This window comes from Pristiophorus japonicus, unplaced genomic scaffold (assembly GCF_044704955.1).
Source record: "Pristiophorus japonicus isolate sPriJap1 unplaced genomic scaffold, sPriJap1.hap1 HAP1_SCAFFOLD_278, whole genome shotgun sequence".
Classification (NCBI taxonomy): Eukaryota; Metazoa; Chordata; class Chondrichthyes; family Pristiophoridae; genus Pristiophorus; species Pristiophorus japonicus.
The window spans coordinates 355779-370201 of record NW_027252538.1 but is presented as its reverse complement, the minus strand read 5'-3'; the positions used below and the strand labels follow the sequence as shown (position 1 = coordinate 370201).

General features: G+C 45.5%; 1 protein-coding gene and 1 long non-coding RNA gene across 2 annotated transcripts in view; one reads left to right on the top strand and one right to left on the bottom strand.

The window, feature by feature from the left end:
• The window catches only part of LOC139247648 (uncharacterized), a 497861-nt gene that overhangs the window by 230507 nt on the left and 252931 nt on the right, over positions 1-14423 (bottom strand). The window lies entirely within an intron of this gene.
• On the top strand, positions 7288-8988 carry LOC139247655 (zinc finger protein 432-like). The gene has a single exon (XM_070871748.1). It carries the CDS (start codon positions 7638-7640, stop codon positions 8730-8732), a length of 1095 nt encoding a protein of 364 aa, XP_070727849.1. The 5' UTR covers positions 7288-7637; the 3' UTR covers positions 8733-8988.

The following is a 14423-nucleotide window of genomic DNA, read 5'->3' as shown; positions in this document are numbered from 1 at the left end:
ACCAAAGTGGATTAGCTCACATTTATCCACATTATACTGCATTTGCCATGAGTTTGCCCACTCACCTAACCTGCTCAAGTCACCCTGCAGCCTCTAAGCGTCCTCCTCACAGCTCACACCGTCACCCAGCTTAGTGTCATCTGCAAACTTGGAGATATTACACTCAATTCCTTCATCTAAATCATTAATGTATCTTGTAAATAACTGGCGTCCCAGCATTGAGTCCTGCGGCACCCCACTAGTCACTGCCTGCCATTCTGAAAAGGACTCGTTTATCCCAACTCTCTCCTTCCGGTCTGCCAACCAGTTCTCCATCCACGTCAGTACATTACCCCCAATACCAGGTGCTTTGATTTTGCGCACCAATCTCTTATGTGGGACCTTGTCAAAAATCTTTTGAAAGTCCAAATACACCACATCCACTGGTTCTCCCTTGCCCACTTTACTAGTTACATCCTCAAAAAATTCTAGAAGATTTGTCAAGCATGATTTCCCTTTCATAAATCCATGCTGACTTGAACTGACCCTTTTACTGCTTTCCAAATGCGCTGTTATATCATCTTTACTAATTAATTCCAACATTTTTCCCACTACTGATGTCAGGCTAACTGGTCTATAGTTACCCGTTTTCTCTCTCCCGCCTTTTTAAAAAAGTGGTGTTATATTAGCAACCCTCCAGCCCATAGGAACTGATCCAGAGTCGATAGACTGTTGGAAAATGATCACCAATGCATCCACTATTTCTAGGGCCACTTCCTTAAGTACTCTGGGATGCAGACTATCATGCCCTCGGGATTAATCCCATCAATTTCCCTCACACAATTTTTCGTCTAATAAGGATTTCCATCAGCTCCTCCTTCTCACTAGACCCTCGGTCCGCTAGTATTTCCGGAAGGTTATTGGTGTCTCTCTTCATGAAGACAGAACCAAAGTATTTGTTCAACTGGTCCGCCATTTCTTTGTTCCCCATTATAAATTCACCTGAATCTGACTACAAGGGACCTACGTTTGTCTTCACTAATCTTTTACTCTTCACATATCTATAGAAGCTTTTGCAGCCAGTTTTTATGTTCCCAGCAAGCTTCCTCTCAAACTCTATTTTCCGCCTCCTAATTAAACCCTTTGTCCTCCTCTGCTGAATTATAAAATTCTCCCAGTCCTCAGATTTGCTGCTTGATCTGACCAGTTTATATGCCTCCTCCTTGGATTGAACATTATACTTAATTTCCCTTGTTAGCCACGGTTGAGCCACCTTCCCCGTTTTATTTTTACTCCAGACAGGGATGTACAATTGTTGAAGTTCATCAATGTGATCTTTAAATGTTTGCCATTGCCAAGCCACCATCAACCCTTTAAATATCATTCACCAGTCTATTCTAGCCAATTCATGTCTCATACCATCGAAGTTACCTTTCCTTAAGTTCAGGACTCTAGTCTCTGAATTAACTTGTCACTTTCCATCTTAATAAAGAATTCTACCATGTTATAGTCACTCTTCCCCAAGGGGCCTCGCAAACAAGAGTGCTAATTATTCCTTTCTCATTACACATCACCCAGCCTAGGATGGCCAGCCCTCTAGTTAGTTCATCGGCATATTGGTCTAGAAAACCATCCATAAAATACTCCAGGAAATCCGCCTCCACCGCATTGCTACCAGGTTGGTTAGCCCAATCAATATGCAGATTAAAGTCTCTCATGATAACTGCTGTACCTTTATTGCACGCATCCCTAATTTCTTATTTGGTGCTGTCCCCAACCTCACTACTACTGTTTGGTGGTCTGTAGATAACTCCCACTAGCGTTTTCTGCCCTTTGGTATTTCGTAGCTCCACCCATACTGATTCCACATCATCCAAGCTCATGTCCTTCCTTACTGTTGCGTTAATTTCCTCTTTAACCAGCAACGCCACCCCACCTCCTTTTCCATTCTGTCTATCCTTCCTGAATGTTGAATACCCCTGAATGTTGAGTTCCCAGCCTTGATCACCCTAGAGCCATGTCTCCGTGATGCCAATTCCATCATATCTGTTAACAGCTATCTGTGCAGTTAATTTGTCCACCTTATTATGAATACTCCTCGCATTGAGGCACAGAGCCTTCAGGCTTGTCTTTCTAACATACTTTGCCCCTTTAGAATTTTGCTGTAGTGTGGCCCTTGTCTTGGGTTTCTCTGCCCTCCACTTTTACTTTTCTTCTTTATACTCCTGAATCCTACTCCATTCATCTACACTCACTGATTCCTGGTATTGTTGTTGATGTAAAAAAATTCTAAATTAATGACACTGCCTTCTGAACACCACTTAAATACAATTGTTGACATTTACAATGGGTTTGCTTTTGCCCACATTCTACTTCCCTCTTTCTCCCTGCATAGGATCCCATCCCCCTGCCATATTAGTCTAACCCCTCCCCAACAGAACTAGCAAACACTCCCCCGAGGACATTGGTTCCGGTCCTTCCCAGGTGTAGATCAATTGTACTGATCCCACCTCCCCCAGAACTGGTTCCAATATTCCAGGAATTTGAATCCCTCTCTTCTGCACCACTCCTCAAGCCATGTATTCCTCTGAGCTATCCTGTGATTCCTACTCTGACCAGCACATGGCATTGGTAGCAATCCTGAGATTACTACCTTTGAGGTCCTACTTTTTAATTTAGCTCCTAGCTCCATAGATTCGTCTTGTAGGACCTCAAACAGAACAAGTTTGGGGTTTGATATGATAGAAGGCAAACTAGGTAAGAAGTGATATAAGTTAGATTAAGAAAAAGCACTAAAATGGAACATCAATTGGTCTCCTGTTACCACGGAAGCAATCAAATATTCGAAACACTGTGTTTGAAACACACATAATTTATTCAACATTTGTACAGGGTGTCAATTTCCAGTACAGGTATAGGGGCTATTAAGATCATCAGAAACAAACAAGAGCTGCCAGAATGAACATGTTTCAGTGTCTAATGCAATCACAGTAAATCCTGTTCTATTCACAAATGCAGCCTTTCTCCTCAGTCCATTTAAAACTGAGATGAGGAGGAATTTCTTTTCTCAGAGGGTTGTAAATCTGTGGAATTCTCTGCCCCAGAGAGCAGTGGCGGCTGGTTCATTGAATATATTTAAGGCGGAGATGGACAGATTTTTGAGCGATAAGGGAGTAAAGGGCTCTGGGAAGAGGGCAAGGAAGTGGAGCTGACTCTATGATCAGATCAGCCATGATCTTATTGAATGGGGAGCAGGCCCGGGGGTCCGGGTGGCCCACTCCTGCTTATATTTCTCATGGTCTTATGCACCCAGCATGCCCCGCGGGGAAGAATGTGCTGCACCCAGACTACAGGAGCTCAGTGCGCAGGCGCGGGTCCTTGGGGGAGGGGCTTTGGAGCATGTGCGGTGCGGGTAATGGCGGAGGACACACGTTTTAGGTAGGCTCGTCAGAAGTGTCCTTTTCATATGTACAGAGCGGAGTAATGAACCAGCGGGGAGCCGGAGAGGCTTCATAAGCAACCGATGCACGCCGCAAAATCGAAATAATAACCGGAATATCGGCGGTTGCAGCTTCGGGGCTTTCTCCCGGTCACAGGCCCAGGCTAACGGCGGACATTTTAGTATAGGAAGTCAGGTTCAACGGTCTGCCCTCGATATTCAGTAATTAGCAAAGCGCATGCGCGGCCATGTTGGTGCAGGAACAATGTGAATGATGTCAGTGTCTGGAACTGAACCCAGCCAGAGTCAGTACCTTCAGGGGAGGGAAACCAGTGAGTGTCGAACTGAACCCAGCCAGAGTCAGCACCTTCAGAGGAGTGGAACCAGTGAGTGTAGAACTGAACCCAGACAGAGTCAGCACCTTCAGGGGAGGGGAACCAGTGAGTGTCGAACTGAACCCAGCCAGAGTCAGCACCTTCAGAGGAGTGGAACCAGTGAGTGTAGAACTGAACCCAGACAGAATCGGTGGTGAAAACTGGGAGTGGAGGGGAAACTGTCTCGAACATAAGAAATAGGAGCAGGTGTCGACCATTTGGCCCCTTGAGCCTGCTCCCTATTCAATAAGATCATGGCTGATCCGATCATGGATTAGGTTCCAATTCCCCATCCGCTTCCCATAACCCTTTACTCCCTCATCACTCAAAAATGTGCCTATCTTCACCTTAATTATGTGTAACTCTCCATCTTAATAAAGAATTCTACCATATTATGATCACTCATCTCCAAGGGGCCTCGCACAACAAGATTGCTAATTAGTCCTCTCTCATTACACATCACCCAGTCTAGGATGGCCAGCCCTCTAGTTGGTTCCTCGACATATTGGTCTAGAAACCATCCCTAATACACACCAGGAAATCCTCCTCCACCGCATTGCTACCAGTTTGGTTAGCCCAATCAATATGTAGATTAAAATCGCCCATAACTGCTGTACCTTTATTGCACGCATCCCTAATTTCTTATTTGATGCTGGCCCCAACCTCACTACTACTGTTTGGTGGTCTGTACATAATTCCCACTCGCGTTTTCTGCCCTTTGGTATTCCGTAGCTCCATCCATACTGATTCCACATCATCCAAGCTAATGTCCTTCCTTACTATTGCGTTAATTTCCTCTTTAACCAGCAATGCCACCCCACCTCCTTTTCCATTCTGTCTATCCTTCCTGAATGTTGAATACCCCTGGATGGTGAGTTCCCAGCTTTGGCCACCCTGGAGCCATGTCTTCGTGATGCCAATTACATCATATCGGTTAACAGCTATCTGTGCAGTTAATTCATCCACCTTATTCCGAATACTCCTCGCATTGAGGCACAGAACCTTTAGGCTTGTGTTTTTAACACACTTTGCCCCTTTAGGAATTTGCTGTAATTTGGCCCTACACTTTAACCGTCCTACACTTTAATCTATTTTCTCAGTCCACTTTTGTCCAATCTGCCCTCATATCTATGTAGTCTCCATCATTTAAGCTTAGAATGCTGGTTTGAGATCCAAATTTCTCACTCTCCATCTGAATTTGAAATTCAACCATGCTATGATCACTCATTCCAATGGGCTCTTTTATTCGGAGATTGTTTATTAATCCTATCTCATGACACAGGACCAGATCTAAGATAGCCAGCACTTCAGAGGAGAAGAGAGAGAGAGGAAACCAGTTATTGTAGAACTGAACCCAGCCAGAGTCAGCACCATCAGGGGAGCAGAGAGAGGGGAACCAGTGAGTGTAGACCTGAACCCAGCCAGAGTCAGCACCATCAGGGGAGGAGAGAGAGAGGGGAACCAGTGAATGTAAAACTGAACCCAGCCAGAGTCAGCTTCTTCAGGGGAGGTGAGGAACCAGTGAGTGTGGAACTGAACCCAGCCAGAGTCAGAACCTTCAGGGGCGGAGAGAGAAAGAAACGTTTGATTGAAGAACTGAACCCAGCCAGAGTCAGCACCATCAGGGGAGGGGAGGGAGGGGAACCAGTGAGTGTAGAACTGAACCCAGCCAGAGTCAGCACCTTCAGGGGAGGGAGAGGGAGGGGAACAAGTGAGTGTAGAACTGAACTTGGCCAGATCCAGCTCATTCAGGAGAGCATAGGGAGGGGAACCAGTGAGTGCAGAACTGAATCCAGCCACAGTCAGCACCTTTAGGGGAGCAGAGGGTAGGGAACATGTGATTGAAGAACTGAACCCAGCCAGTGTCTGCACCATCAAGGAAGCAGAGGCTGGGGAACCAGTGAGTGTAGATCTGAACCCAGCCAGAGTTAGCATAAGAACATAAGAAATAATAGCAGGAGTAGGCCATGCGGCCCCTCGAGTCTGCTCCACCATTTAATACGATCATGGTTGAGCCGATCATGGACTCAGGTCCACTTCTCTGTCTGCTCCCCCTAACCCCTTATTCCCTTATCGGTTAAGAAATTGTCTATCTCTGTCTTAAACTTATTCAATGAGCCAGCTTCCACAGCTCTCTGAGGCAGCAAATTGCACAGATTTACAACCCTTTGAGGGAAGACATTCCTCCTCATCTCAGTTTTAAATGGGTGGCCCCTTATTCTAAGATTATGCCCTCTAGTTCTAGTCTCCCCTCTCAGTGGAAACACCCTCTCTGCATCCACCTTGTCAAGCTCCCTCATAATCTTATACGTTTCGATAAAATCACCTCTCATTCGTCTGAATTCCAATGAGTAGAGGCCCAACCTACTCAACCTTTCCTCATAAGTCAACCCCGTCATCTCCGGAATCAACCTTGTGAACCTTCTCTGATATGCCTCCAAAGCAAGTATATCCTTTCTTAGATATGGAAACCAAAACTGTACGCAGTATTCTAGGTGTGGCCTCACCAATACCCCGTAAAACTGTAGCAAGACATCCCTGCTTTTATACAACATCCCCTTTGCAATAAAGGCCAAGATTCCATTGGCCTTCCTGTTTAGTTACTGTACCTGCATACATACCTTTTGTGTTTCATGCAGCAGGACTCCCCAGGTCCCGCTGTAATGCAAATTTTTCTCCATTTAAATAATAACATGCTCTTCGAATTTTTTTCTGCCAAACTGCATAACCTCACACTTTCCAACATTATACTCCATCTGCCAAATTTTTGCCCACTCACTTAGCCTGTCTATGTCGGTTTGCAGGTTTTTTGTGTCCTCCTCGCACATTACATTTCCTCCCATCTTGGCAACATTACACTCGGAAACCTTCATCCAATTCATTAATCCAGATTGTAAATAGTTGAGGTCCCAACACTGATTCCTGCAGCACTCCACGAGTTACTGATTGCCAACCCGAGAATTTATCCCGACTTTCTGTTTTCTGTTAGTTCGCCAATCCTCTATCTATGCAAATATATTACCCCCAACCCCGTGAACTATTATCTTGTGCGGTAACCTTTTATGTGGCACCTTGTCAAATACCTTCTGGACGTCCAAATACACCACATCCACTGGTTCCCCTTCATTCACCCTGTTCCTCAAAGCCAGAGTCAGCACTTTTAGGGGAAGAGAGGGAGGGAAACCAGTGAACGTGGAACTGGGCCCAGCCAGAGTCAGCACCTTCAGGGGTGGAGAGGGAGGGGAACCAGTGATTGTAGACCTGAACCCAGCCAGAATTGGTGGTGAAAACTGGGAGTGGAGGAGAAACAGTCTAGAAATGTGCGATGGGTTTCGATTTCAGCACAGCAGGAGGGACAATGTGTGGGATAGGGATTTACAGCTTTGGAAGAACGAGAGGAAAGAATGTTCCATGGAAACTAGATGTGTCTATTCTGAATTTCTGTCTTGTACTGACAGCGATGAGTTTTGTTATCTCCTTTTACAGAATATTAGAAGGGGAGATTTTCAGACAGGAAACACAAACCAAACATCATGTCAAGATCTGACGGAGTCAATCGATTCATCAGGACCTGAATATCATCGGCCTTTGAAAGTGGAAGGAGAAATGTTTGTCTATTCTGTCTGTTGGAAAAGATTTCAAACATCAGTGTGACTGGAAAAGCACCGAGACCGACACCCGAGTGAGTGTTCCAGTGCACTGCCTGTGGAAAGAGCTTTAACCAATTAAACAGCCTGAAAAATCATCGCACCATTCACAGCGCGAAGAAACTGTAAACGTGTTCTGTGCGTGGGCGAGGCTTCAACCCATAGTCCAAGCTGGAGAGCCGCAAGGATACCCGCACAATGGAGAAACCGTGGCAATGTGGTGACTGTGGGAAGGTATTCGGATCACCGTCTCAGCTGGAAATTCATCGACGCAGTCACACTGGGGAGAGGCCGTTCACCTGCTCTGAGTGTGGGAAGGGATTTACTCAGTCATCCAACCTGCTGACACACCAGCGAGTTCACACTGGGGAGAGGCCATTCACCTGCTCAGAGTGTGGGAAGGGATTTACTCAGGCATCCAACCTGCTGACACACCAGCGAGTTCACACTGGAGAGAGGCCATTCACCTGCTCAGAGTGTGGGAAGGGATTCACTGGGTCATCCGAACTTGTAGCTCACCGGCGAGTTCACACCGGGGAGAGTCCGTTCACCTGCTCTGAATGTGGGAAGGGATTCACTTATTCATCCATCCTGCTGAGACACCAGCGAGTTCACACTGGGGAGAGGCCGTTCACCTGCTCAGAGTGTGGGAAGGGATTCACTGGGTCATCCGAACTTGTAGCTCACCGGCGAGTTCACACCGGAGAGAGTCCGTTCACCTGCTCTGAGTGTGGGAAGGGATTCACTTATTCATCCATCCTGCTGAGACACCAGCGAGTTCACACTGGGGAGAGGCCGTTCACCTGCTCTGAGTGTGGGCAGGGATTCACTCGGTCATCCAACCTGCTGATACACCAGCGAGATCACACTGGGGAGAGGCCATTCACCTGCTCAGAGTGTGGGGAGGGATTCACTCGGTCATCCAACCTGCTGATACACCAGCGAGATCACACTGGGGAGAGGCCATTCACCTGCTCAGAGTGTGGGGAGGGATTCACTTGGTCATCCACCCTGCTGATACACCAGCAACTTCACACTGGGGAGAGGCCATTCACCTGCTCAGAGTGTGGGGAGGGATTCACTCGGTCATCCACCCTGCTGATACACCAGCGAGTTCACACTGGGGAGAGGCCGTTCACCTGCTCTGAGTGTGGGAAGCGGTTTACTCGGTCATCTGGCCTGCTGAGACACCAGCGAGTTCGCACTGGGGAGAGGCCGTTCACCTGCTCTGAGTGTGGGAAGGCATTCACTTGTTCATCCACCCTGCTGAGACACCAGCGAGTTCACAAGTGACTGCAGGAGTTGGAATCTGTTGTTATTGCTGCGGTTAATCACATCCCAACTGAATTATGTTCATTCTGACAGTTGGGGTTTGTTTCTGCTGATGTTAATGAACTGGGCTGGACTTTAATATTCTGGATACATTACTGATTGTGTTCTCGGGGCTGCAGTGTCCATTTAAGAAACGCTGTGTGTTATCGTTCCCCTTAATTCAGCAACTCTCAACAGAAAGTTAGTTTGCAATAAAATTATGAACTTTTACTTTAATACTAAATTGATCTTTGGTACAAAATCTACAATAGTGTGTGATAGTTTCTACTGAATAAAATGTCCAATTAGAAAGAGCTTACTGACAATTCTTACTGACTTGCACATTACACACAGTGGCCGCTCCATTATCCACCAGAAAGAAGGGGAATGGGAATTGATGGGGAATCCGTGTCCCCAAATGTTGCCCCTCCCATCTGGTGCAGCAATCCCCTCGGCACGGGAATAGAGAAAAGTCCAGACCAAAACTGTGCGCAGTACTCCAGGTGTGGTCTTACCAATGCCCTGTACAGGTGTAGCAGGACTTCCCTACTTTCATACTCCATCCCCCTTGCAATAAAGGCCAGCATTCCATTTGTCTTCCTGATTACTTGCTGTATTTGAATGCTAACTTTTTGAGTTTCATGTAGAAGAACTTCCAGATCCCTCTGTACTACAGCATTTTGCAATAGTCCCCATTTGAATAATTTTTTTTCTTTTTCCTACCAAAGAGGATAACCTGACATTTTACCACATTATGGTCCATCTGCCAGATTTTTGCTCGTTATAGAAACATAGAAAATAGGTGCAGGAGTAGGCCATTTGGCCCTTCGAGCCTGCACCACCATTCAATGCTTTCTCCCCATACCCCTTGATCCCTTTAGTTGTAAGAGCCACATCTAACTCCTTTTGAATATAACGAACTGGCCTGAACAACTTTCTGTGGTAGAGAATTCCACAGGTTCATAATTCTCTGAGTGAAGAGGTTTCTCCTCATCTCAGTCTTAATTGGCTTACCCCTTATCCTTAGACTGTGACCCCTGGTTCTGGACTTTCCCAACATCCGGAACATTCTTCCTGCATCTAACCCGTCCAATCCCGTCAGAATTTTATGTTTCTATGAGATCCACTCTTATTCTTCTAAATTCCAGTGAATATAAGCCTAGTCGATCCAGTCTTTCTTCATATGTCAGTCCTGCCATCCCAGGAATCAGTCTCGTGAACCTTCGCTGCACTCCATAGCAAGAATGTCCATCCTCAGAATAGGAGACTAAAACTGTACACAATATTCAAGGTGTGGCCTCACCAAGGCCCTGTACAACTGCAGTAAGACTTCCCTGCTATACGCAAATCCTCTCGCTATGAAGGCCAACATGCCATTTGCTTTCTTCACTGCCTGCTGTACCTGCATGCCAACTTTTAATGACTGATGTACCATGACACTCAGATCTCGATGCACCTCCCCTTTTCCGAATCTGTCACCATTCAGATAATATTCTGCCTTCATGTTTTTGCCACCAAAGTGGATAACCTCACATTTATCTACATCATACTGCATCTGCCATGCATTTGCCCACTCATGCAACCTGTCCAAGCCACCCTGCAGTCTCTTAGAATCCTCCTCACAGCTCACACTGCCATCCAGCTTAGTGTCATCTGCAAACGTGGAGAGATTACATTCAATTCCTTCGTCTAAATCATTAATGTATATTCTAAATAGCTGAGGCCCCAGCACTGAACCTTGCGGTAACCCACTAGTCACTACCTGCCATTCTGAAAAGGACCCATTTATGCCTACTCTTTGCTTCCTGTCTGCCAACCAGTTCTCTATCCACGTCAATACATTACCCCCAATACCATGTGCTTTAATTTTGCACAATAATCTCTTTTGTGGGATCTTGTCAAAAGCCTTTTGAAAGTCCAAATACACCACATCCACTGGCTCTCCCTTGTCCACTCTACTTGTTACATTCTCAAAAAATTCGAGAAGATTTGTCAAGCATGATTTCCCTTTCATAAATCCATGCTGACTTGGACCGATCCTGTCACTGCTTTCCAAATGCGCTGCTGTTACATCTTTAATAATTGATTCCAACATTTTCCCCACTACTGATGTCAGGCTAACCGGTCTCTAATTCCGTTTTCTCCCTCACTTTTTAAAAAAGTGGTATTACACTCGCTACCCTTAAATCCATAGGAACTGATCCAAAGTCGATAGAATGATGGAAAATGACCACCAATGCATCCACTATTTCTAGGACCATTTCCTTAAGTACTCTGGGATGCAGTCTATCAGGCCCTGGGGATTTATCGGCCTTCAATCCCATAAATTTCCATAACACAATTTCCTGACTAATCAGGATTTCCTTCAGTTCCCCCTTCTCGCTAGACCTTTGGTCCCCTAATATTTCTGAAAGGTTATTTGTGTCTTCCTTAGTGAAGACAGAACCAAAGTATTTGTTCAATTGGCCTGCCATTTCTTTGTCCCCCATTATAAATTTACCTGATTCTGACTGCAAGCGACCTACGCTTGTTTTCACTAATCTTTTTCTCTTCACATATCTATAGAAGCTTTTGCAGTCAGTTTTTATGTTTCCTGCAAGCTTCCTCTCATACTCTATTTTTTCTCTCAGATGTTGCCTGACCTGCTGAGATTTCCAGCAGTTTGTTATTATTTCAGATTTCAGCATCTGCAGTATTTTGCTTTTGTATTAAAAAAGAAAGACTTGCATTGATATAGCGCCTTTCATGTCCACCAAACGTCTCAAACGCTTTACAGCCAATGAAGTACTTTTGAGTGTAGTCATTGTTGTAATGTGGGAAACACAGCAGCCAATTTGAACACAGCAATCTCCCACAAACAGCAATGTGATAAATGACCAGATACCCTGTCCGTGTTATATTGGAAGATTGAGGTATGTTATGGCAGGTCAGGGCCATAAAAGGAGCAGTGTGCTGCCCAGGGAGCAGCGTGGAGGCATGCAGCTTCAGGGAGCAGCGTGAGCTGCAAAGGCAGCAAAGAGTGATGTCATCAAGGTCCAGGTTGATGATTGGAAGGTGCGTCGGTGCAGCAGGAGCAGCGAGGTTGGGGCGAAGGAGCAGCGAGGGACGTGATTGGGGCCCAGGAGAGGTGTGAGTTCGGGGCCACAGGCCCAGGGGCAGCACGGGCCAGCCCACACTGCGATATGGGTGCGCACTAGGTCCATGCGGCAGAGCTGGTCTCCAGTCCTGGTTAATCCTCGCCACTGGACCAAGACCTAGCTCTGTCAAGCCTATGTGGTGGCTCCTGTGCAATGGCCACCACACGTTAAAAAAATCCATGCACAGGCATCTTCCTCCCTTCAGGATGTAGTTCAGGACCTGGATTATTAGATCCTTTATTGAAACATCCTTTTTTGGCGTGGAAGCAAGTCATCCTCGTTTTGAGGGATTGCCTATGATGATGATTTTCCCCCTCCTTATTAAACCCTTTGTCCTCCTCTGCTGAATTCTAAATTTCTCCTCGTCCTCAGGTGTGCTGCTTTTTCTGGCTAATTTATATGGCTCTTCTTTGGATTTAACACTATCCCTAATTTCCCTTGTTAGCCACGGTTGAGCCACCTTTCCCATTTTATTTTTACGCCAGACAAGGATGTACAATTGTTGAAGTTCATCCGTGTGATCTTTAAATGTCTGCCATTGCCTATCCACCATCAACCCTTTAATTATCATTAGCTCGTCTATCCTGGACAATTCATGTCTCATACCATCGAAGGGACCTTTCTTTAAGTTCAGGACCCTAGTCTTTGAATTAACTGTGTCACTCTCCACCTTAATGAAGAATTCTTCCATATTAATGTCATTCTTCCCCAAGGGGCCTCGCACTACAAGATTGCTAATTAATCCTCTCTCATTACACAACACCCAGTCTCGGATGGCCAGCTCTCTAGTTGGTTCCTTGGCATATTGGTCGAGAAAACCATCCCTTATACACTCCAGGCAATGCTCCTCCACTATATTGCTACCAGTTTGGTTAGCCCAATCTATATGTAGATTAAAGTCACCCATGATAACTGCTGTACCTTTATTGCACGCATCCCTAATTTCCTGTTTGATGCCATACCCAACCTCCCTACTACTGTTTGGTGGTCTGTACACAAGTCCTACTAGCGTTTTCTGCCATTTGATGTTCTGCAGCTCCACCCATACAGATTACACATCATCCAAGCTAATGTCCTTCTTACTATTGTGTTAATCTCCTCTTTAACCAGCAACACTACCCCACCTCCTTTTCCTTTCTGTCTATCCTTCCTGAATATTAAATACCCCTGGATGTTGAGTTACCAGCCTTAGTCACCCTGGAGCCATGTCTCCATAATCCCAATTACATCATATCCATTAACAGCTATCTGCGCCTTATTATGAATGCTCCTCACATTGAAACACAGTCTTCAGGCTTGTTTTTTTAACACTCTTTGTGCTTTTAGAATTATGTTGTAATGTGGCCCTTTTTGATTTTTGCCTTTGATTTCTCTGCCCTCCACTTTTCCTTATCATCTTTCTACCTTTTGCTTCTGCCCCCATTTTACTTCCCTTTGTCTCCCTGCATAGATTCCCATCCCCCTGCTGTATTAGTTTAAACCCTCCCCAACAGCACTAGCAAACACTCCCTCTCGGACATCAGTTCCGGTCCTGCCCAGGTGCAGACCGGTTGTATTGGTCCCACCTCCCCCAGAACCGGTTCCAATGTCCCAGGAATTTAAATCCCTCCCTCTTGCACGATTCCTCAAGAAACTTATTCATCTTAACTATCCTGCTATTTCTACTCTGACTAGCATGTGGCCCTGGTAACAATCCTGAGATTACTACCTTTGAGGTCCTACTTTTTAATTTAACTCCGAGCTCCCTCAATTCAGCTTGTTGGACCTCATCCCATTTTTTTGCCTATATCGTTAGTACCTCATTATCCTATCCATATCCCTTTCTAGATTATTTGCATCTTCCTCACAACTTGGTTTCTCACCTATCTTTGTATCATCAGCAAATCTGACTGTGTTACACTTGGTCCCTTCATCCAAGTCATTAATATAAATTGTAAATAGTTGAGGTCCCAGCACTGATCCCTGCAGCACCTCACTAGTTACAGTTTGCCAACCAGAAAACGACCCATTTATACCGACTCTCTGTTTTCTGTTACTTTGCCAATCCTCTATCCATTCTGATATATTACCCCCAACCCCGTGAGCTCTTAGCTTGTGCAGTAACCTTTTGTGTGGCACCTTATCGAATGCTTTCTGGAAATGCAAATATACAACTTCAACTGGTATTCCTTTATGCACTCTGCTCATTTAATCGCCAAGCAACTCCGGCAAATTTATTAACCATGATTTCCCTTTCATAAAACATGCTGACTCTGCTTGACTGCAATATGATTTTCTAAATGTCCTGCTACTAATTCCTTAATGATGCATTCCAGTATTTTCCCAATGACCGATGGTAGGCTAACTGGTCTATGGTTTCCTGCTCTCTGCCTCCCCCCCTTACTTGAGTAGGGGTGTTACATTTGCAGTTTTCCAGTCTGCTGGGACCTCTCCAGAATTCGGGTAATTTTGGTAGATTACAACCAGTGCATCCACTATCTCTGCAGCCACTTCTTTTAAGACCCTAGGATGCATGCCATCAGGTCCGGGGGATTTG